The 22,498-nt window shown below is 39.9% G+C and overlaps 1 protein-coding gene across 1 annotated transcript; it reads right to left on the reverse strand.

Annotated features, from left to right (window-relative positions):
* Positions 1-52: 52 nt before the first annotated feature.
* On the reverse strand, positions 53-9,259 carry LOC111371820 (pyruvate kinase isozyme A, chloroplastic-like). The gene is made up of 5 exons (XM_022993995.1): positions 8,496-9,259; positions 4,054-4,144; positions 3,721-3,914; positions 1,014-1,135; positions 53-578 (listed from the first exon to the last, which is right to left on the reverse strand). Exons 1-5 carry the CDS (start codon positions 9,069-9,071, stop codon positions 68-70), a joined length of 1,494 nt encoding a protein of 497 aa, XP_022849763.1. The 5' UTR covers positions 9,072-9,259; the 3' UTR covers positions 53-67.
* Positions 9,260-22,498: the final 13,239 nt, after the last annotated feature.

Below are 22,498 nucleotides of genomic sequence, written 5' to 3' on the forward strand. Positions count from 1 at the left end.
TCAGGACCCGCAAGGGATAAAAGTTTTTGGCAGAAAATAGAGAAAAATATTTACTTTGATTTACTAATCATAAGAAATCTGAAGACAAATTCTTATTACCCAGCTTAGCAGCAGAGTTGCAAATCTCTTCTGAAATGCTGTCTGAAAAAGACAATGCTATGCCTGGGAGTTCCGTAGCTTCATTACGTTTCTCCTCTCTCCACCATTTCTCGATTCTCAGACTAACACTTCTTAAAACAGTCAATGCCTTATCAGGGTACTGGCCCATGGCAGACTCACCAGAAAGCATTAAAGCGTCAGACTGCTGGCGCACTGCTTCAGAAACATCGGCAACTTCAGCTCTAGTAGGTGTAGGGTATTCAATCATAGATTCAAGGAACTGACTGGCAACAATTACAGGCTTATTTAATTGCCTGCAGATTTGGACTATTCTCTGTTGTTCTGATGGAACCTGTTCCAATGGGATCTGAGCACCCAGATCTCCTCTTGCCACCATAGCACCATCAGATGCTCGAATGATCTCCTCCAAGTTCTTCAATGAATCAATACTTTCTATTTTTGCAATCACAGATATGTCACTGCATCACACCTTATTTTTAGCCACATTTAAATATAATTTTCTAACATAGATCAAAGAAAAGTTTGCAAACTTTTAAATTCGGAAGCACGTGGATGAAGTTCCCAGTGAAAATGAATGCAACTCAAGTTTTCAACTATTTCTGATTCTGATGAACGTCATTTGGGGGGATAACGGCACAGTTCCATCTTGATGGCACTTTCATAAGAAGAAAGGTTATATTATGTTGCTCGTGACAAGGGATGAGCAATGTATAATGCAATAAGTGACATCTAAGAACAAACCCTATCCAAAGTGTAATGAAATATACTATAATATAAAGCACCAAAAGGGGAACAAGCAGATTCAGGGGCAATGCCAACAGTTTGGACCGAGGTACTTGACTTCACCTTCACAATAAACAATACTATTGTAAAAAAAGTTCCATGTAACTTACCCATCACGAGCTCGTGCCTTAATGTAGCTCTTAAGGTGCTTTATAACTTCAGCAGACTTGACAAATGATATAGCAATAAAATCAACACCCTCTGCAATCCCAAAATCAATGTCCAACCAATCCTAAAGAAAAATGCTTGAGATGAGACTAATTATATAACTTCATATGTACATGATTTCTGGTCGAGAGAGTACGACATAAACACACAAACATGTTCATTGAGTGATATGAATAAAGAAACAACATGCACCAGAACAAAATCGAACACTGGGATGTTCAACAAATTCACTAGCCAAGTCCAGACATTTCAAGGTAAGGCTTTCAGGTCTTTCTGCAATAGCAACAAAAATTAAGCTGCATGTGACTTTTTCTAGACAAATAACACGGATCAACTCATCGGGCTATTTGTCCAAATTGTAGCAACTATACTAAAATCCTAAAAATCAATTGAGAGGATCATGCAGGTGGAATTAGAAAAACTGGGGTGCCCATATACTACAGCACCAAAGCATGGTAATCAGAAGGCGATAAGTAGTACCCCACTGATAATCCTGTGAAAACATTTCAAAAACACTTTTGCCGCATTAAAATGAGTAGATGCTGGATGATGAGCTAATAGAGTCCCATAAAAAACAAGCGCAGCTTCTTCCTAAACTCGCTCTTAGTAAGTCCTACTTGTAGAACTATCCAAATATGCAAGGAATTAGTAGCTTCAAGTAGCCAACCCTTAAATTGCACCTACACATTCGCCACAAGAGATACCCGCTCTCCAATAACTAATAAACTACTCCGATGAGAAAATGATCCATCTACAACTTTTACACTAAGAAGTATTACATATTTTTCTGGTGATAATTTGTGAAACTGCCTGCACCACACATTCACTCCAAGAAATTGGAGTGCAGGCGGTATTAACTTAAGCATGGAAATATCAAGAGGTAATATTAACAAATTATAATGAATGAAAAGGTCTCATAAAAGTTTGTTCATTAATTTACGGAATCAACTACAGAGTTTTAAGAGAACTTGCAAAATAGTTAAATGTTACATGAGTTATCTCCCTTCTAGTTCTAGCGTGCTGTTCATAATACAAAACTATGTAACCTTTAAACTGGGGAATGGGAGGATGAAACAGGTCGAGGGCCTCAACTTTTTTCGAGCCAGTCAATTTAGGTCTAATTAATGTTCTGCAAATCTCAAAGCCCTCTAGACAAACATTATGATAAATGATTCAAACCTTAGGGTTCTCTTGCTTTTGCGGATTTTGTCATACTAGCCCAATTATGAATACATCAGATAGCCATACTTAGCATCGTTTGTTGCACAATGTCCTCACTCTTTACAATCATGTCTTGACCATCCTAAGGTGAACAAATAGCATGGTGATGAAAACATCCATAATGTGTAATCCAAATAAGTTCCTTCTGTCCTGGTAACTTAGTTTGAGACAAAATGCTTACAAAATTGTCAAAAGCCACGTAAGAAATTACGGAGAACTCCATTACATCAAAAGACTTGTAAATGGTCATTTAATCATGTGATACGAAACAAGTCATTAATTAATTAACATGCCTAAAATGTACCAATATAACTTTATAAGGATCTTAGCTCAGTTCCTAGCAAGTTTCCCATTAACTTTCTACCTAGGATTCTCACTGTTGGATATCACAGTCAATCATATAAGAAGACACATGTACAGTCCTGTTCATCTTATCAACATTGGCTGAACCAACTTGCCTCAGGACCAAAAATAGAAGGGTGTGTGCATAACTTTTAGAAAGTCTATAGGCTTTAATCAGATATTACGGAGATACAACTTCAGGAGATTTATCATTACAAGCTGAGAGTCTAAGACAAGTGACACTTGTCCTTTGTTGGTCATTTTAAGAGGTAATGTAAATAAAGAGAGACTGCAAGAGTAAGCAAGAAAAAAAAAAAGGAAAATACAAGTTTCTCATGTGAACTCTTTCGCCAAAACTCCTCCTATAGAGAGCATTTCAGTTGCATAAATAAATGTGTGTCAAAAAATGGAAAACATACATATGTTATGTGAACTCTTTGATAAAACTTCTGCATATGGCATCGAGTGAGTAATAAATGATCTCTACTAGTGATTATACTCTAACCAAAAGGTTGTAAACTACAAGGTGAACGTAATACAACGAAAATAGAAGTCCAAGGCCAGTGGGGCTGATACCACTAGTAGGTACAAGATTTGACTTTTTACTCCCTTTATTCTACTCCAAGCAGAATGATTAACCAAAATAATTGACAAACCCATCCCTCAACTCATAAGGTTGGTCGATGTGGGACAACACTGCGATGTTACACAAGTATGATTGAACATAAATGAATCATCAGTATAGTTTTGCTTAGCATAATTTACCTCATAATAAACTGTGCACACAACAAACTCAACATTAGAGAACATCAAGCATCTGTTCATGTCAGCATATTAGAATTAATTGGACTTTTGGATATACTGGCACCTAAAGGAAAACATCTCGTCTATACAGTCTCAGCCTCTGAGGTCTCTCTTACACTGGTTTCATCCATTTGCTACAGAATGATACAGAAAATGTAGTGAAGGATCAAAATTTTCTATGAACAAATCTTCTTATGCAGAAAAATTGCAGCATATAAAATCAAAATTGAGCTAAGGGACATCATTTGTCAAAGAATGCACTGATGGAGAAGAAGTAACAACCTTCGAAGATATTGTTGGAAGCATTGCATTACGCTCCCGTACTAAGCTCCCATCACGCCAAAAGGTAAGGTTAGCTCGAGGTAACAGAAGTCCGGGATCTGTGCAACAACACTTGACATCTGGACCTATTTTCTCAATCACTTGAAACCTCACCATTCCACCATCTACTAAAAGTTCATCACCCACTTCCACATCTGTCATGCGGGAGTTCAACCAAAACTTAGTTAAGATCACATGTACTAATTTTATGCATGATAAACAAGCAGGAAACAATGATGTCCTCGAGAATGGTAACAAACATATATGCGCGTATTTAAAATATATGCTTCAAACCTTCAGCAAATCCCTCATAGTTCACGTTAATAGTGTGTTTCGGGAGAGGGGAATCAAATGCTCGAACACTGAAAGTCCATACTTCCCCATCCTGCACAAGGAAACTAATTGATTAAATTGAACTTCAGATTCAGCAGAAAATTGCATATATGAACTTATATGTTGCAATGCAAAAGATTTTCATTCTTGCTTTTCTAATATGAAATCCACACATCATGTTTTCTGAAGAAAACGGAGTTTTTTGGTAAGTCTCAAGAAAATATATTAGTAATTGTAGCAAAACTAAAGGAACACTTTCGAACACCGACATTTTGAAGGAAAGTGCGGCTTAGAGACGTTCAATTTACCTCGGAACTTATAAAAAATTCACAGAACTTTGTGAATATGACACAAGGGAGTTCACATGAATTCAAATGAAGGGGAAGAATAAGAGAGACATAAATTGAATAAGTACAAAAGGTAATATATACTAAATAAAATTAAAAATCCAATCAGATAATACACTAGACCCTTGCTTGAACCCCATTTTCCAATAATATATTTTTCTCCAAACTCATGTTCAACTACATATTTTCTTAATAAAATAATATTACACGCAAACTTAAAACTTTTTCCTACTTTTCAACTATACATTTTTCAAAAATCTACTATTTCAAAATATATTTTTATCAAATAATGGGGCTCAAACAAGAAGGCTAAAATTTATTACTATCTGACAAGACCATAATTGATATGATTCATGCTGAATAATTGGCATTAACTTCATTCTCTTTATTGCACTTCAAATTGCATGTTTAACTCTTCTTATCAAACTCAAGAGCTTCCGATGCTATGTTCTATATGCATTCAACTTTTGAACCACGAAAGTTGCAAATAATTTTTATTTTCTTTCAAATTCATTATTTAGTTGATGTTATACCTTAAAGTAACTAAACTGAAAATCTAATTGATGTTATTATCACCTTAAAATTGCATGTTTGACTTTTCTTATCAAACTCGAGAGCTTTTGAAGCTATGTTCTATGTATATTCAGCTTTTGAACTCAAAAGTTGCAAGTAATTTTTGTTTTCTTCAAAATTCATTACTTAGTTAATGTTATTATCTTAAAGTGACTAAACCAAAAAAATTTAACTGATGGGGAAAAAAATTCAAAACAAAATTCTAATCAGAGATATAAAGCACTACCATCTTCTTACTATTTTCTCTGTCTAAAAATATGTTTGATATTCTTGATTCTTACGGAGCTTACTCATCTACCCCAAGCTCCCACATAAAAAATATTGTATTCTTGCATTAAAGCTCGTATGAGTATCAGATGCCTCAACTGTCGAGGTATGCCATATTACTTTACTTCCTTTTCATCATTACAAATAATGTCCCCTCACTAAATACTCGTGACGGTAAAAATTGGATCAACCGATTTTATTGTAAAATATTTACAATTGTGAAGATCAAATGTAAATACAATCAACAAATCCTCTCACCTAACTATGAGTTTCACCTCTTACATTCAGTAATCTAGACGCTTCAACTAGAGCAAAAGGTAAAATAGCTATCTGAAAGATGTTTGTATTGCATGCCTTCTTCAAATTGGGGTATTTATAGATTTTCCTCCAAACGTTGGGGTAGTTTGGTCATTTCTGTCTAATGAAAGGTGGTGACTTCTTATTGACTGCTTCTTAACTGATTTAATTAAGAGTTACGCTTTATTTATTTGCCCATTTGCTCCTTATTGACAGCTTGTAGTTGGAGAACGATTTGAGATCATTGTGCGAGCCATGCTTATCTAATAAGAGTTCAAAATGATCAAGTAAATTTGTTTCACCTCCTTTAATTGAAGAAGAATTCAAAATGATTAAGTAATTTTGTTCCACTTCCTTTAATAGAAGGAGAGCCCAAAATGATCAAGTAACTCCTTTAATAGCTCTTGGCCAATAATGAGCTTTTCCTTAACTGTGTAAAATTCTTCTATCTAATAAAAACTTTTGGTTAACCAAGTTGCATTTTGATCAAGTCATATGTTCAACATCTTTATAATTCTAGAGCTTCTTTTATTTCTAGGATTTTCTTGATCAAGTTTACATTATTTTCAACATTCCCTAAACTTGATCATCCAAACTATAAATGTCTGTATAGTAAACACATCATGCTAAACTGGTTTGGTAAAAATATTTGCTGCTTGATCATTTGTCTTGATAGTAATAGCTCCATTTCTTTCAACTTTATGGACTAAGCAAGCTCCCCAGCAATAATCCATCCATGTTTGAAGCTTTTAAATAGAGTATGGTAAAAAAAAAAATTTGAGATGACTGATATTGGATTGATGACACACTTTCTCAAGATAAATGTTAAGCAACAAGATGCAATTTTTAATTCTCAAAGTGCCTAAGTAGCAAATGTTTCAAAGAAATTTAGAATGAAGAAGCGTAATCCGGTTATTGCTCCAATTGAAAGCGGATTGAAACTATGCAAAGATGAAGGTGGTGATGTCAATCCCACATATTTCAAAAGGGTGTTTGGAAGCCCTAAATATCTAACATACACCAGACTGGATATACTAGATGGCGTAAGATTGATCAGCAATTAAATGGAGATACGAGATCAGTCCCATTTTAATGTAGCGAAAAAGGATACTCCGCTATCTGAAAGGTACAATCAATGAGGGGTTACTTTATGCATCCACTGATGATTTTAAACTTATCATTCAAATAGTGATTGGGGAAGAGACATCGATGAAAGGAAATGTACAAATATGTTCGTATTTTTCGTTGAGGAAAAATCATTTACATGTTCATCCAAGAAGCAACCTATTGTCACCTTATCCAATTATGAAGATGAGTATGTTGCTGCAAATTCAAATGTGTCATGCTATCTGGTTGCAAAATACATTGACAAATTTAGGACTTTCTTAAGAAAATCCCTCTGAGATTTATATTGATAATTGGTCAGCAATAGTATTTACAAAGAATCCAATCCATCATGAACAAAGCAAACATATAGATAGACACATTTTTATTTCATCTGAGAGCACATAAAGATGAAAAAAGTATTGCTATTACCATGCAAGACAAATTTTTAAGCAGCAAAGATTTTTACCAAGCTACTTAAGCATGGTGTGTTTACTAGATAGAAATTTTTGCTTGGGATGGTCAAGTTTAAGGGAGATGTTGAAAGTAGTGTCAACTTGACCAAGGAAATTCTAGAAATAAAAAGAAGCACCAGAATCATCAAGATGCTAAACACATGACTTGGTTAAAATGTGACTTGGTTAAAATGTAACTTGGTTAAGCAAAAGTTTTTATTGGATAGAAGAACTTTATATGGTTAAGAAAAAGCTCGTTATTGGCCAAGAGCTACTATTGGAGTTACTTGATCATTTTGAGCTCTTTTTCAATAAAGGAGGTGGAACAAAGTTAATCATTTTGAATTCTTTCGTCCATTAAAGGATGTGGAACAAAGTTACTTGATCATTCTGAACTCTTCTTAGTTTCTCTATAAATATATGTATTGATATGTATTTTGAATTATCGGGTAGTAAAGAAAATTCTATGTTTGTATAAGAGAGTTCTGAAAGAGAATTGCTCCATTGTATGAGTTATATATTGTGAGATCAATTAAGTCGTTCATTTGAGTTAAAAAAAATGAAATTTTATCTCAACTTCGATCCATGAGCTTCAACTAGAACAAGAGGGGAAATAATTATTCAGAAGGAGATATTTGATGACATGTTTTCTTCTTTCAAATAGGGGATTATTTATAGATTTTTCTCCAAGTGGTAAGGTAGTTTGGTCATTTCTACGTAATACAGATGGTGACTTCTTATTGGTTGGTTCTTAACTAATTTAGTTAAGAGTCACACTTCATTTATTTGCCCATGTGCTCCTCATTAACAGCCTGTAATTACGAACGATTTGAGATCCTTATGTGAGCCTTTCATCTCTTTGCTCTCCTTGTGTGCTATTTTATGTTTCGTTGATGGTTGGTTGAATCCATGGGCTTCCTTGCGAGGTTTAACAAATTCCAACCAAAAACCTCTTTTATTTGTAGCCTCACAATTTCTTTGACTAGACTTTCAAAGCATAGATTTAGAAACATATAATTAGGAGTAATGCTACTTAGCCCCACTGAGATTATAATACCAGTCGAGCTGATGTTAGGTAATAAGCTAAATGAAATGTGGAATTAAATGACTCATTTAATTGTAGTTATCATTTAATGCCACATTAGCATCATCTAGATTGATATTATAACCCTAGTAGGCTAAATAGCACAAAAACTAAATAATTTGGCCAAGAAAATACAAAACTACTTATAAACATGCCTCAGCTTCGTGGAGTCAGTAAAAAGATCAAAATTACTTACTATCACACTACGCGATCAAAATTACCAAATTTATTTTATTAAAAGTACAAAATAAACACTCCATTGAATTTGTAATGTACCTCAGCCTTGGCGGAGGAGGCACCTCCAAGATCCCCCATGTGAATCTCGCTCCCCTCAGTGTCCATCATGATGGCCACTGCATAACCCTTTTCCTCATTCAGTCTCCTGACACGCTGAATTAATTCCCGGTGCCACTCACGCGTGCCATGGCACATATTAATCCTCGCCACATTCATTCCGCCCACTGCCAGTGCCTCCAGATGCTCCGCTCCGCACGTTACCGGACCGATAGTGCAGATCAATTTTGTCCTCCTCGTGCTCCGAAACCCATTCTCCTTCAATTCCGCCTCTGTCACCGCATCAACCTCAATTGTGCTCGGATCAGCCACTGCCGGCGCAGCATAAGAAGCATAATTCTGCGGCCTAGAGGATAGCACCCCGCCTGCACCATTATCCGAGGTTAGAACAGACGGAATAGAATCCGAAACCGAAGCTTTGATAGTGAAAGCGGCTTTTTGAGTGGTTTTGTGTGGTTCAATTCGGTTCCAGTTAAAACCTAACTTTTTGGATAAGGATTGGTTGAGGTGTTTGGGAGAGTATGAGGTGGAAATGTAGAGATTGAAGGATTGAGACATTATTGCAAAGTCGGAGCTTCTCCGTGAGCAAGTGGCTGGAATTGTATGGAACGGCGGTGGATTTTGGGTCAGGGAAGTGTAAATGAATCCAAAATGTATAGAGTTTGAGGACGGAGGAAGCGAGGCGGGTTGCTGTTTGAAGTCGTTAAGTTTTAGGCGACGATGAGAGAGAGAGAGAGAGAGAGAGAGAACCCCCAACTACCTACGTCAAACGCTCGACACCCACGTGCTTGTTAAAATATTACTTTTATGGGAATTTTTGTATTAACACTTTTTTTTTACTGGAAAAAGGTAAAAGGGATGGTCTTGATAAAGTAAATGCATGTTTGGCTAAACTCATCAGTAACATGTAATTTTCAGTTAAAATCAAACTTTAATTTGAACAATATTACTTATTATCCATACAATTCCTGAGCCCACTACATTTTACATTATAAAGAAATTATAACTAACTTTTATGTTTACCCAATCATTTGTTAACTGGCGAGCATGTTTTTACTCACGAGTTTTACATAATTTTAATTTCATTAGTTGTTAGATCTTATGAGTATAGAACATTTTTTATGTATTTGTTAGTGTTGCTTTTGAATATTAGACAGTGTAAAAAGGGATACTAAAGTGGACAAAGAAACCAATTTCAAATAAATTGGAACAGAAAGTTAGCGTCCAAGAGTTACAATTTGAAGAAAGCAATAGTTTTTGAATATAAAGGCAGCGCTTGGGCGCTGCACTCATAACGCCCAGGCACTACACTGTTTTTCATCACGTTTTTATAGAGTTACTTCGTTTTGGTTCGTAAAAAATCTATGAAGACTACACATTTGGGGAGGACATAAAGGGAGTATAAATATAAGAATTGAGGACTTCTAAAAGGGATTTCACATATTGAGAGAAGGAGAACACTACTAGAGAATTAGAGCAAATTCAAGATGAGAAAAAAATAAGTCAAGAGGTTGAAATCAAGATTGGGAACGAAAAGAAGAACTTGGTACAAGATTTATCAATTTCTCTACATCAAAAATTCAAAACACGGTAATGTACTCCATTACCGTTATTTGTTTTTTTCATCCATCATAAGTAGTTAAACCTTATATATGGCCAATAGTATAATCTACTTAGGACTCTTTAGTTTTTTTATTCAAGATTCTTGTTCTTTTATTCTAAATGTATTGATTTTGCTATGAGTTTAATGCATTAAATTATCTGATCACTAATTTGATAATTTTGCGTATCTTTTACGAATTAAGAGATGAGTTTGAGATTTAGACCATATAGTAAAATTCGATAAATTGGTAAAACGTGTAGAGATACTTATACTGATTATTACGTTCATATATGAATTCTTAGAATCAATATATCCTTTAACTAAAGTTGACTCGCATAAAGATATGGAATTAAATTAGTGAAATAGCCTCGTAGAAATAAACTAAATATCAAGATTAAATGGTGTCAAAAGCATTAGTGATATGCACTCATCAACCGCAGTTTGCAATTATATTCTCCATATGGAGACTTTGACAAGACTATCATTAGAGTTTTCCATTAATTTACATCTACAAAATCAAGAAAGGAGGAATTTGATTACTTTTATATTTCGTGTTTTAAGTGTTTTCACTGAACATATTCAACACGTCAAAAGTATATTTTGAATTTTGAATTATATATTTTATTTTATTTTAAAAAATGCATGTTAAAAAATATAAAACAAAATATGATCTGAATGTTTTACAAAATGAAAATAAAAATGGACAAACAAAGCGCCCCTAAATTTTTGGTGTACTTACCAACATATTGCAACAAGTCAACAACGTTACTAAATTTGGGATTCTAAACAATTATACTACAGCAACATTATTAAACTAAATTTTGATACCTATAATACTATTATTTCTTCAAATTAAGGGATTGTTCGATAGTGATTATGAAAATTGATTTTTGGACTGTTAGAGAGAAAAGTGTTTCTCACCTGTGAAAGACGAAGCGAAAAACGACGACTGACTTAAGAAAGTAAAGATCAAAAAATTGATTTTTTGAGATGAGAAATTAAAACTAAATATGCACTAAATAAAAAGTCAGAAAACATGGGTCCTGGGTCCCTACGGTCCCTTAGGCTCCATTGGTGTCTGAAATATACACCAATAAATAGTATCAACATAAAAGGCGATATACTTCAAACTATTTAGAAAGATATTTTGATAACAACCTATATATTACCTACTTCAAACTATTTGTGGCCTACTAAATAAATCCTTGTATTTAGTTTTTCATAAATCAATATAATATTTAAATAGCCCAGAGAATACTTATATATTTGTCACCTAACCTCATGTATGGTGAAAGATTGGTAATTGATTCTTGTAAAAAGATATTAGTCGGAAGCCTATTAGTTTGGCGTGTTTTGAAATATTTTGATAAATATTGACTCTTCGGACATCAAAAGCATTTTTGGGAAGTATTTATTAAATATTTTTGTTACGTCCTTCACCAAATCACTTTGGCATGTCAGTTCACTGCTCTACGAAGTGCCACATGTCCCTACGAAGCAGTTCTGAAGCAATGTCGACCTCGACCGAACTCCAACTTACACTACAATGCACATACGTCACAAACTGAACCTACTGAAGTAATCGAAGCGTCCCCTGGAACCGAAGCGATTGGGCACTCCGAGGTTCTCCCTTAATAGATCCCTCCGTCACCAGTTTCAGAAGATCTGTGTCATGATCCTCTATGGATGTGACATCTCCATGAGTCTAGTTGATGTGACATCAACTTTATGTCAACTTAACTCAGGAGAATTAATAACCCGCCCACTTTAGACGTGGCTGATTGACGCCTACGAGCAAACGTCTCACACCATCAAATGCATAACCGTGTTCAACATCCAACGGTGTTCCTCGTCTATAAATACCCAAGGTTTGACAAGAGACAAAAATAATGAAATTGAAACTAGACTTAGCCCTCCATACACAAGAAATATTTATTCTTCTTCCCACTCTTGCATGATTCGAGCACTGTTTCGATCATCGATCGCTGACTTGATCGTCGGAGTGCATGTAGCCTCCACCATCCCCGTTGGTTCCAGTCTTATGCTTCTGACCATTCGTTATTGTGTGCAGGGTGGATTATGTGGAGTGGCTATCGGTTGGCCACGTGCAAGGTCCAATTCACGATGTCAACAGATTGACGCTGTCTATGGCAATAATTTTGTCCAAGAGTTCCCCATTTACGATCAAAAAAGCCATCAGAGCACCATCGACTTACCCTGAAAAAGGGACGTTCTTGAAAAAGGATCAAGTCGACCTAAATTCCCAAACTTCCTAACACCCTTGAAAAAGAGAAGAAAATGAGTTACAGCAATGACGATGCAAATCTCGAACTCAGGGGCGCCTTTGAAGAAAAGGTGCTCCGGATAAACGTCACGCACCGGAGACCCCATCAGCAGCGTCGCCGGGGCGATAGAACAACAGCACTAATTGAAGGAATGGCTCAAATAGCCGCAGGCATGAGAGACATTGCCGCTCAGAATATAGCAATGCGCGAGTTCTTCATGCGAGCCCAGGGGTTTCCAATGCCACAAGGGTTGTACCAACTCAAGGACAAAACCCGGCATCTCATGCCCGAGGTCATTCAAGCCACCACAGAGAACACCCCATTGAGAGGAAAATGGGAGTGGATGTCACTTCCTATACCCAAGGCACTCACGTGGTAGAACCACAGCTGGGAGTAAACTTCCCACTAGAATACGATCCTCAGAGGTCAGTTAATGTCTTTGACCGGATAGAGCGAAATCCTAGCAATAGGGTCTACTACATACAGAGGTTAGCCCAGCATGTGCAGGAGCAAGAGGAACAACAAGCACCCCCCTCTGCCTAAAAATACGTGGGAGAGAAGGAACCTAATGGACTTGGGCAGTCAGGGAGGGGCATCTCAACCTCCCCAAAATGCGTCAGAGGGGGAAGACTCTGAAGGGCCATGTTGCTCTTACGAAATTGATGACGACGATGACAACTTTCCATTCTCTAGAGAAATCCAAAGCTTCCCAATGCCTGCAAACTTCATGCCCCTAAAATCCCTAAGTATGTGGGAAATGAGGACCCATAGAAACACCTCACAAAGTACATGACGCAAATGAGCTTCAGAGGAGCCTCACTAGCACTAAAATGCAAGGCCTTCCATCTAACCCTTACCAGAGCTGCCGAGGTGTGGTATAGCAGGCTACCACCTCTAAGCATTAGAAGTTGGCCAGATCTGAAGAAAGCATTTTTGAACTAATATCTCTCACGAAGGGAAGGGGAAACCCCAGTGCAACGCCTACAAGATATGAGGCAAGCTCCTGACGAGACGTTGGAAAGCTATCTCACCAGATTCACCGATAAAATCACATAGTATGAACAAGTCATGGATAGAGAGGCCCTCTCAGCCCTGAAAGGAGGTCTCAACATGAACACATTATTCTGGAGAGACATGCGAAGCAAGAATCCAGGCACTTATGACGAACTAGTTGAGATGATGAGAGTAGAAAATGTCAATGATGAGATGATTGACCACCGGAACCGTGCAGTTTTGGGACTTTCTCCGCATCAGAGGCAGATAGGTCAAGGACCAGCAGCACACCTCATCACCCAGCAATGGACCCAGGCGAGTCACACTGTAGCCCCCACATCCGGATGGGCATTAGCTTCAACCACCCTAAATGCAGTGTCGGTACTAGCATATGAAAATGCCTCGATCGAAGCGGGGTTATCTAGAGGAACAAACAATCGAGGCAAGAAGAAAAAGCAGCCAAATAGCCCCTGAAAGGGGCAAAGTTCTGTACATTCTACCAACTCTATGGCCATGACATTAGCGAATGCAGGGACACGCCCCGATCCTCAAATTGAAGCAACTCACGATCATCTAGGAGGAATAATTATCATGGACACCTCCATAGGTCCGCTTCTCCCAACAGGGAGTCGAGGCGACAACTGGATCAATCACCTCGAAGGAGGGAAACAAGGGATAGATCTCGAGGAGAATCTTGGCAAATGAGTTAGTCCCCAGCTATCGGGACGATACTATCCGGGAAATTGATACAATCATTAGAGGACTCACATCGGAGGCAATACCAGAAACGCACAGAGGAACTATACAAGGGAAGCAAAAGACCCACCAATGATTACGTACATTGTCAACCAGTCCCAAACCAACTGAATTGCTCCAATCACCTTCTTGAATCACCTTCTTTCAAGAAGATTTGCAAGGTGTTCATCACCCCCACTGCGATGCGTTGGTAGTAAGAGCCATTGTGGCTCGGAACGGACTCAAGTGCATGCCTGTTGACAATGGAAGCTCGGTGAATATACTCTTCGGATCGACCTTTGACAAGATGCAAATTGAGCATGGCTTGGTTCCCATGGCCGACCTAATATTCGGATTCACTGGTGATAGTATCATTCCATGAGAGTGAATCACTTTATTTGTCGAGATGGGATCAGCATCCCTAGTGGCTCATTACTTTATGGAATTCTTAGTGGTGGATCACAGGTCAGCTTACCACGGGGTACTGGACCGGCCCGCACTAAAGGACCTTTGGGCTGTGACCTCCATTCACCACTTATATATGAAGGTTCCAACTGAGCATGGGATCATGACGGTTCGAGGTGACCAGATGGGCTCGAAATCATGTTACCTCAACTCCCTACAAAAATTTGAGCCCCGTACTGTGAATGTGATAATAACCGATGCAACAAATGAAGTCAACACGGATGTAGAGATGCTTGAAAACCCTGAACAAGGGCAGACCCCCGAATAGAGGAAAGACGTCGACATGATTGAGATCCCTGAAGAAGGGCACCCTTTTGATGAATTAGATCCTCAGATCATTGAGTCAAAACCAAATGCAACTCCTATGGAAGAACTCAAAACTTTCCCTACCAACTCTCAAGACGCCACTCAAGTCTTGCGAATAGGGAAAGCCTTGCCCCCTGAGATGAAAGAAGAACTGATAAACTTCTTGAAAAAGGAATTTGGATGTCTTCGCATGGAAGCACGAAGATATGGTGGGAATAGACCCAAGTGTCAGCTGCCACAACTTGAATATCAACCTCACCTGCACACCACATCGGCAAAAGAGACTAGCCCTCAATCCAGAAATATATGAAGCGCTCAAGGAGGAAGTCGACAAGCTAAATCGCAATGACTTTATTAGAAAAGTCATTTATTTGAAGTGGATATCCAACCTAGTGCTCGTAAAGAAATTCAGCGGGAAGTGGAGGGTGTGTGTTAACTTCACCAACTTGAACAAAGCTTGCCTAAAGGACAATTTCTTCCTCCCAAGGATAGACCAACTTGTGGACTCCACCATTGGACACGAACTCCTGAGCTTCATAAACGCTTACTCATGGTATAACCAAATACCCATGTTTCGACCTGATGAAGAGGCTACGTCATTCATCACAGACAGAGGATTGTACTGCTACAAAGTAATGCCCTTCGGACTAAAGAACGCAGGTGCCACATATCAGAAGTTGGTCAACATGATGTTTGCCAACCTCATTGGCAAGACCATAGAAGTCTACGTTAATGATATGCTGGTCAAAAGCCTCCGCACAAAGGATCATGTAAGTTATCTCCACAACATTTTTCAAATTTTGAGAAAGTACAAAATGAAGTTGAACCTACTGAAGTGCACCTTTGGGGTAGCGTCGGGTCAATATTTGGGATACATTGTGAATCAAAGAGGGATTGAGGCAAACCCCAAGAAGATAAAGGCCTTGTTTGAGATAAAGTCACCCTAGAAGCCAAAATAGGTGCAAAGCTTTAACCGAAGGATTGCTGCACTCAGTCGCTTCATTTCCAAAGCCACTGATAAGAGCCTATCCTTCTTCAAGATTCTGAAGCAGGGGAAGAAGTTCCAATGGACCGAAGAATGCAAGGCAGCCTTCCAAATGCTGAAGAAGCACTTGGGAGAAGCACCCACATTGTCTAAACCTAAACCACGTGAGACACTCCTGCTTTATCTGACAGTTTCGGATGAAGCAGTCAGCGCAGTGCTCGTCAGGGAAGAAGAGGCACGCCAGCTGCCAGTGTACTACATCAGCAAAGCCCTGCTGCCAGCAGAGACTCGCTATCCAAACATAGAAAAGCTTGCACTCTCCCTTATTATTGTGTCAAGGAAGCTGAGGCCATACTTTCAAGCTCATTCAATTGAAGACCTCACTAACTTTCCACTGTAACAAGTGCTACAGAAAATAGACGCTTCGGGGCGACTGCTAAAATGGGCAATGAGCTCAGTGAATTCGACCTACTATTTAAACCCTGAAGTACCATCAAGGGCCAGGGCCTCACAGATTTTGTTGCTGAGTTCGCCAAAGCCCCAGAAATGGAGGCAATGATAGACCCAGTAGAGCCCCCAACACGGAGCTGTTGAGAATCATTCCAATCGAATGCCTCCCGAAGCCCTCCATCTTCAGAGGTGAAGAAGTAATGTGGATTGAAGGTACACCACCCTGGATGCAACCCATTATAGTCTATCTCAAAGATCGATCGCTACCATCCTCAAAGAAGAAAGCAAAGAAGTTGAGAAGAAGGGCTGCTCACTTCATACTTCAAGATGATGTGTTGTATAAAAGAGGCTTCTTATCACCCCTACCTTGGTGTGTTGGAGGAGAGGAGACCATGTACATTCTAAGAGAAATTCATGAGAGAGTTTATGGTAACCACTCCGGTGGAGCAACCTTGGCACACAAGGTACTTCGACAAGGCTATTTCTGGCCGACCCTGAAAAAGAATTCCTGTCAATTTGTTCAAAATATGACAAGTGCCAACGGTTTGTCAATGTTCAGAGACAGCCTTCTCAGGAACTCTCCGTAGTCACCAGCCTATGGCCCTTCGCCAAATGGGGTATAGACTTCATTGGCCCTCTCCCAAAAGGAAGAGGGAGTGTAACCTTTGTTGTTGTTTCATTGACTACTTCACTAAGTGGGTCGGGGCTGAATCTCTAGCCAAAATCATCGAGGCGAACACCACATAGTTCGTCTGGAAGAACATCATTTGCAAGTTCGACATTCCCCACTCCTTAGTGTCTGATAATGGAAGGTAGTTCAATAACAAAAAGATAAGAGATTTGTGTGATGAACTCAGTATAAGGAAGGACTTCTCAATACCTCATCACCCCAAAGCAAATAGGTAAGTCAAGGTAGTCAACAAGACGATCAAGCACAACCTGAAAAGGAAGCTTGACGCTTCGAAATGAACATGGGCCGATGAACTTCTCCATGCACTCTGAGCCATACGAACAACAAGCTGAACCGCAATAGGAGAAACGACTATTTCCATGACTTATGGAGTCGAGACCATAGGTCCAATCGAGGTGGGAGTTCCTTCATATCATCGTATAAACTTTGATGAGATCGACAATGACGAAGCGAGAATGTGCGAACTCCATCTCCTGGAAGAAAGAAGAGATTCATCTGAAGTCAAACTGGTTGCGCCTCAAAGGAAGATGTCCCGCTGTTACAACTCAAGGGTCAGAAGTCGAACATTACGTTTAGGTGACCTGGTACTCAGAAGGTGTTCCCATCGTCAAAACCAATGGGCTCCGGAGTGTTTGGACTAAACTGGGAAGGCTCATACCGTATCATCTAAGAGTCCCGACCCAAAACTTATGAAATTGAAGATATGGCAGAGAAAGTACTGCCTCACTAGTGGAACATTGAACACTTAAGAAAGTACTACCAATGAATTAATGTATGTTTCGATCTGACCTACTTATGATCCACAAGCTGTTATATCTTATTTGACTTCGCTAAAATTGCCTTAGTGCATAATTGTTGAATTCAAGTTATTTACAAAGCTTCAGTTCATTGTTATGCTCTATGACTTAATCATGTTGCGCCTCAACCGGTTATTGATGGTAATGTTTGATTCTTAAAGCATTGATCAAATTATAATAGTACAAACAATTCACCACAAACGAAAGAAGTCTCAACACTTGGAAAGAAAATTTCATTTAATTAATATCAAAAGTATTACAAGTGAGCCGGAGTCGTTACAATTGTTCTAATCTACTTGTACCACTAGCTCTTCCTCCACCTCTGCCTCCTGGGGAGCCTCAGCAGCTTCTTCGACAGCTCTATCTGGTTGACCCCCAGTAGGTCCATCAAACTCTATTTCCAGGGCAGTCAATCCAAAGTTGGGTGGACCACCCTTAGGCGATTCATCATAGTTTAAGCATTCTAAAAGGCCAAGAAGTTGACATAGTCGTCATACAGGGGATGCTACTCGAAGTGATCGATGAAGTTCTGCACTGCTGACTCCCCCACTGCTTTCACCTCAGCCTTCAGAGAATCGATCTCTTTAGCCTAGGCCTCTGCTCACTGCCTCAGCTTGGCCTTTTCTTTATTTGAAGCCTCCAAAGCTTCAATGGTCAAACGGTTATGCTCGTTGGTGTGATCAACTCTCCTCATCAAAGCAGCCACTTGATACTCCACCTCATACAGCTCCTTTTTCAGCCTTTCTACTTCAGCATTGACCCTCCTCTGTTGGCCCTCCGCCTCCAACTTCTTCTTCTTTGCCTTCGCAGCCTTAGCCTCAGCAGCCTACACTACATCTACATAATGTACAGCCTCCTCCAGTCGCTTCGCCAGATCATCCTTTTTAGCTCGGAGGTCTTTCACACAAGACCCTCCAGCTAGATGCTAGTGTTGAGAGCTCGAACAATGCAGGCACTGTTCACTGCTACGAGGTCTTCGACGGTACATGAGATCGTGTGGTCCCTCCATGCCTCTGTCCAGTTCTTGCTGTGGTTGGGAGAGCAGAAAGTGGTGCACTAGCCGGGACAGCAGCCATAGCAGCCTTGGAGAAAGGAGCGGCCTTCTTCCTTATCGCCACTCCGATGGAAATGGTAGTCTGCCAGAGAGCTAGGCCACTCATCACCACAGTGGGCCCCGTCGACAGCCCAACAACCCTTTCCCCTTCCTTAGAAGGGATGCCTCTAGATCCTTCTCCTCTGTTGGTGGCTGGAGCTTCTTACTTGCTGTCATAAAATACTCCGTCTACTTCTTGTAGGCAGTGGAGAAGGTCTTCAAGGCCCTTACCTCGGCCATCATCTTTTGGATGGTTTTGAAGTCTCGCCTCTTCTTGTTGAAATCGTCTGCAACAAGGAATGAGAGAATCAAAACCGAAGTATATTGAGTTCGGAAATCAACTATAAAAGTATTCACCCCAGCTACTCACATTGGGAGGCCATCAGTTCGTGTATCACAAAATGAATGTGCTTTCTAATAAGCTCGTTATATGACCTTCTTTTCGGTGAGAGCTGATAAACAATGCAAATGGTGTCGAAGTCTTCGATGGATAACTTGCACCAAGGAAGAGTATTTGCATAAACACGACGGTTAGCAGCCAATCTGAACTAAATAAAGATTTAAATACAGAGTTTTAGTACTCACTAAATGTTGAATACTTAGTTGGGACTGTAAGGGGCGTCAGGGGGTCTTTCTTCATCTTATTCCACCGTTCGGAAGCCCAGTACCATGAAGTCTTCCAGTCCTTTTATCGAGCTCGGCAGGTCCACTACGAATGGAGTATGGCCCCCCCAAGAGGTTAAGTAATACCATCTCTTTGTCTTATCACCCCTGCTGCGACCTTGGGAATGTACCAGGTTTGGAAGACGGAGAAGGGCATCTCCAACCTATAAGACGCCTCTTTCCATAACATCCATGACCCTACCATTTGGCTCCAAGAGTTTGGGTTTAACTGGGTTGGAGCTAGGCCATATGACCTCAGAACATACCTAAAGAAAGGGTGGATGGGTAACCTAAGCCCTGAGCTTATCTATGCGATTATGCACTCTTCGCTCTGAGGATGGTCTTACTAATAGCCACACATCCCGGCTTAGGGTAGCAGGCCCGCTCATCCGACTCCAATAAAATCAGACCCACACTATCTGGGATTCTATACTCTTTCCTAAATCTATCGAGGTCGGCAGACTTGAGTTTCGAAGGGTAGTCAGATGCCCCCCAATGGATTGAAGTATCCACAGGGCTGTCAAGACGCCTCCACATGTTCTTCTCCCTAATATTGCCTCAGGGAGTTCAGCAGAGGTTGCTAGAATTGGGTAATCTATCCTCACTATCTCCAGATCCTCCCTAGAAGATCCACTACCTTCAGAAGACATCTTTTCAGAAGAGAGGTACGAAACTATGGAAAATACTTACGAAACTGGGAAGAAGGTAATGCCCTACTGCCACAAAGCTCAAAAAGCCCTCTAAAAGTTGCTGGAAGACACAAATGTCGTTGAAAACACCTGAAGATTATGGGATACTCGCCAGAAATTGCAAGAAATTTTGAAAGCAATGGATCTCTTTGAGTTTTCAAAAGTAAAAACTCTCCAACGCCGACACCAAGGGCTTTTATAAGGAGCCTCACATGATCTCGACCGTCCAATTCAAATGCCACAAGCCGTTCATCGCATCTCAAATCTACATCGTTAAAATGAGATGTCAAATCTGATCAAAGCCTGAGATCTAACTATGACTTCCACGCGAGCCCTAAACGCGTCACCTCGAATTACAACACCCGTCTACAATAATTAGCTGCAGCAGCCTTTTCTGGGAATGGACATCACACCCAACTGACGCATTGCAAATACACGACAGCTGTCACATCGATTAACGTCAGAATAAGGTATTTCAGATCAAACTCCTTAGCTTTTTTAATGTGCTTCGACGCACCTGACGCGGTGTCCTCTGTGAGTCATCACCTTGGTCGCTGCGTCCTCAAGCTTACAAAGTTTTAGCCATCTCCCAATGCGTCGTCCCCTGTGAGTCAGCGCATCAGTGTAGATAGGCTCCTTGACCAGCTTTATAGTCACGATGTACTTGACGCATTGTCCCCTGTGGGTCATCGCCTCGATCACTGCGTTCCTAAACTTACAAAGTTTTAGCCATCTTCCAACAGATCGTCCTCTGTAGGTCATCTCATCAGTGCAGATAGGCTCCTCGATCAGCTTTATAGTCACGACGCACCTGACGCGGTGTCCCTTGTGGTTCATCACCTCGATCGATGCATCTCCAAGCTTATAAAGCTTTAGTCATCTTCCAACGCGTCATACCCTGTGGGTCAGCACATCGGTGACAGATAGGCTCCTCGACCAGCTTTATAGTCTCGACACACCTAATACGGTGTCCCCGGTGGCTGCGTCTCCATGCTTTACAAAGCATTAGCCCTTCCAATTCCTCGTCCCTATGGGACAATGCAGCGGCTACAGATGAGCTCCTTCCGCATGCAGCATCATGACACACGCCTGAGGCAAAGGCTAACTTCCCTTCCTAACATAATCGGACAAATAAGTCTACCCATGATATGAATATTCATGCCTAAATTTGGGGGGATCATTGTTACGTCCCTCACCAAACCACTTCGGCACATCAGTTCCACTTCTCTACGAAGTGCCACATATCCCTACGAAGTGGTTTCGAAGTGATGTCGACTCGACCGAACTCCAACTTACACTATAACGCACTTATCACAAACTGAATCTACTAAAACAACCAAAGCGCCCCGTGAAACCGAAGCGCTTGGGCACTCTGAGGTGCTCCCTTAATAGATCCCTCAGTCGCCAGTTTCAAAAGATTTGTGTTCGGATCCTCTATGGATGTGACATCTCTATGGGTCTAGTTGATGTGACATCAACTTTATGTCAACTTAACTCAGAAAATTTAATAATCTACCCACTCTAGACGCGGTTGATTGATGCCTACGAGTAGACGTCTCACGTCGTTAGATGCATACATGTGTTCCACATCCAATAGTGTTCTTTGTCTATAAATACCCAAAGTTTGGCAAGAGACAAAGGTAATGAAATTGATACTAGACTTAGCCTTCCATATACAAGAAATATTTATTCTTCTCCACACTCCTGCACAATTCGAGCATTGCTCCGATCACCGATCGCTGACTTGACCGTCAGAGTGTATGCGGCCGCCACCACCGACCGTGTGCTTCTGACTGTTCGTTATTGTGCGCAGAGAGGATTACGTGGAGTGGCTATTGGTTGGCTACGTGGAAGGTCCAATTCGCAAGATCAACAGTTTTAATTATAAATAAATAGAAATGAGTAATGAATAAGTGGAGAGTACTTGACGGATTTGCTATAAGCTGATTATTAAACTTGTTAGTGTTGCTAGGATGCTTTGTAATGTCGAAAGAAGGACCGGATCGACACCCCTCATTTTTCTAATACAACATAATCTATTTTATGCGCTATCTTTGTACTAATTGGCCTTGTTTACTTTTGTGTACAAGGATTGATGGTTTGAAATACCACAAGAATTTTCAAATTGTAGGTGCTAGTAAGGGTGTCAACAAGTCGAGCTGAGTCGAAAATCGAGGCTCGAGCCGAGCAAAAGCTTGTCTAAAAAATTGAGGCTCGACTCAAGCCGACT

The sequence above is a fragment of the Olea europaea genome, chromosome 22 (assembly GCF_002742605.1).
Source record: "Olea europaea var. sylvestris chromosome 22, O_europaea_v1, whole genome shotgun sequence".
In the NCBI taxonomy this organism is placed as follows: Eukaryota; Viridiplantae; Streptophyta; class Magnoliopsida; order Lamiales; family Oleaceae; genus Olea; species Olea europaea.

Coding starts and splice junctions, on each gene's coding strand:
- LOC111371820 (XM_022993995.1), bottom strand. CDS start 9,071: ATGTCTCAATCCTTCAATCTCTACATTTCCACCTCATACTCTCCCAAA. Junction 4,145..8,495: donor CCTCCTCCGCCAAGGCTGAG/GTACATTACAAA, acceptor TTCCTTGTGCAG/GATGGGGAAGTATGGACTTT. Junction 3,915..4,053: donor CTATGAGGGATTTGCTGAAG/GTTTGAAGCATA, acceptor CCCGCATGACAG/ATGTGGAAGTGGGTGATGAA.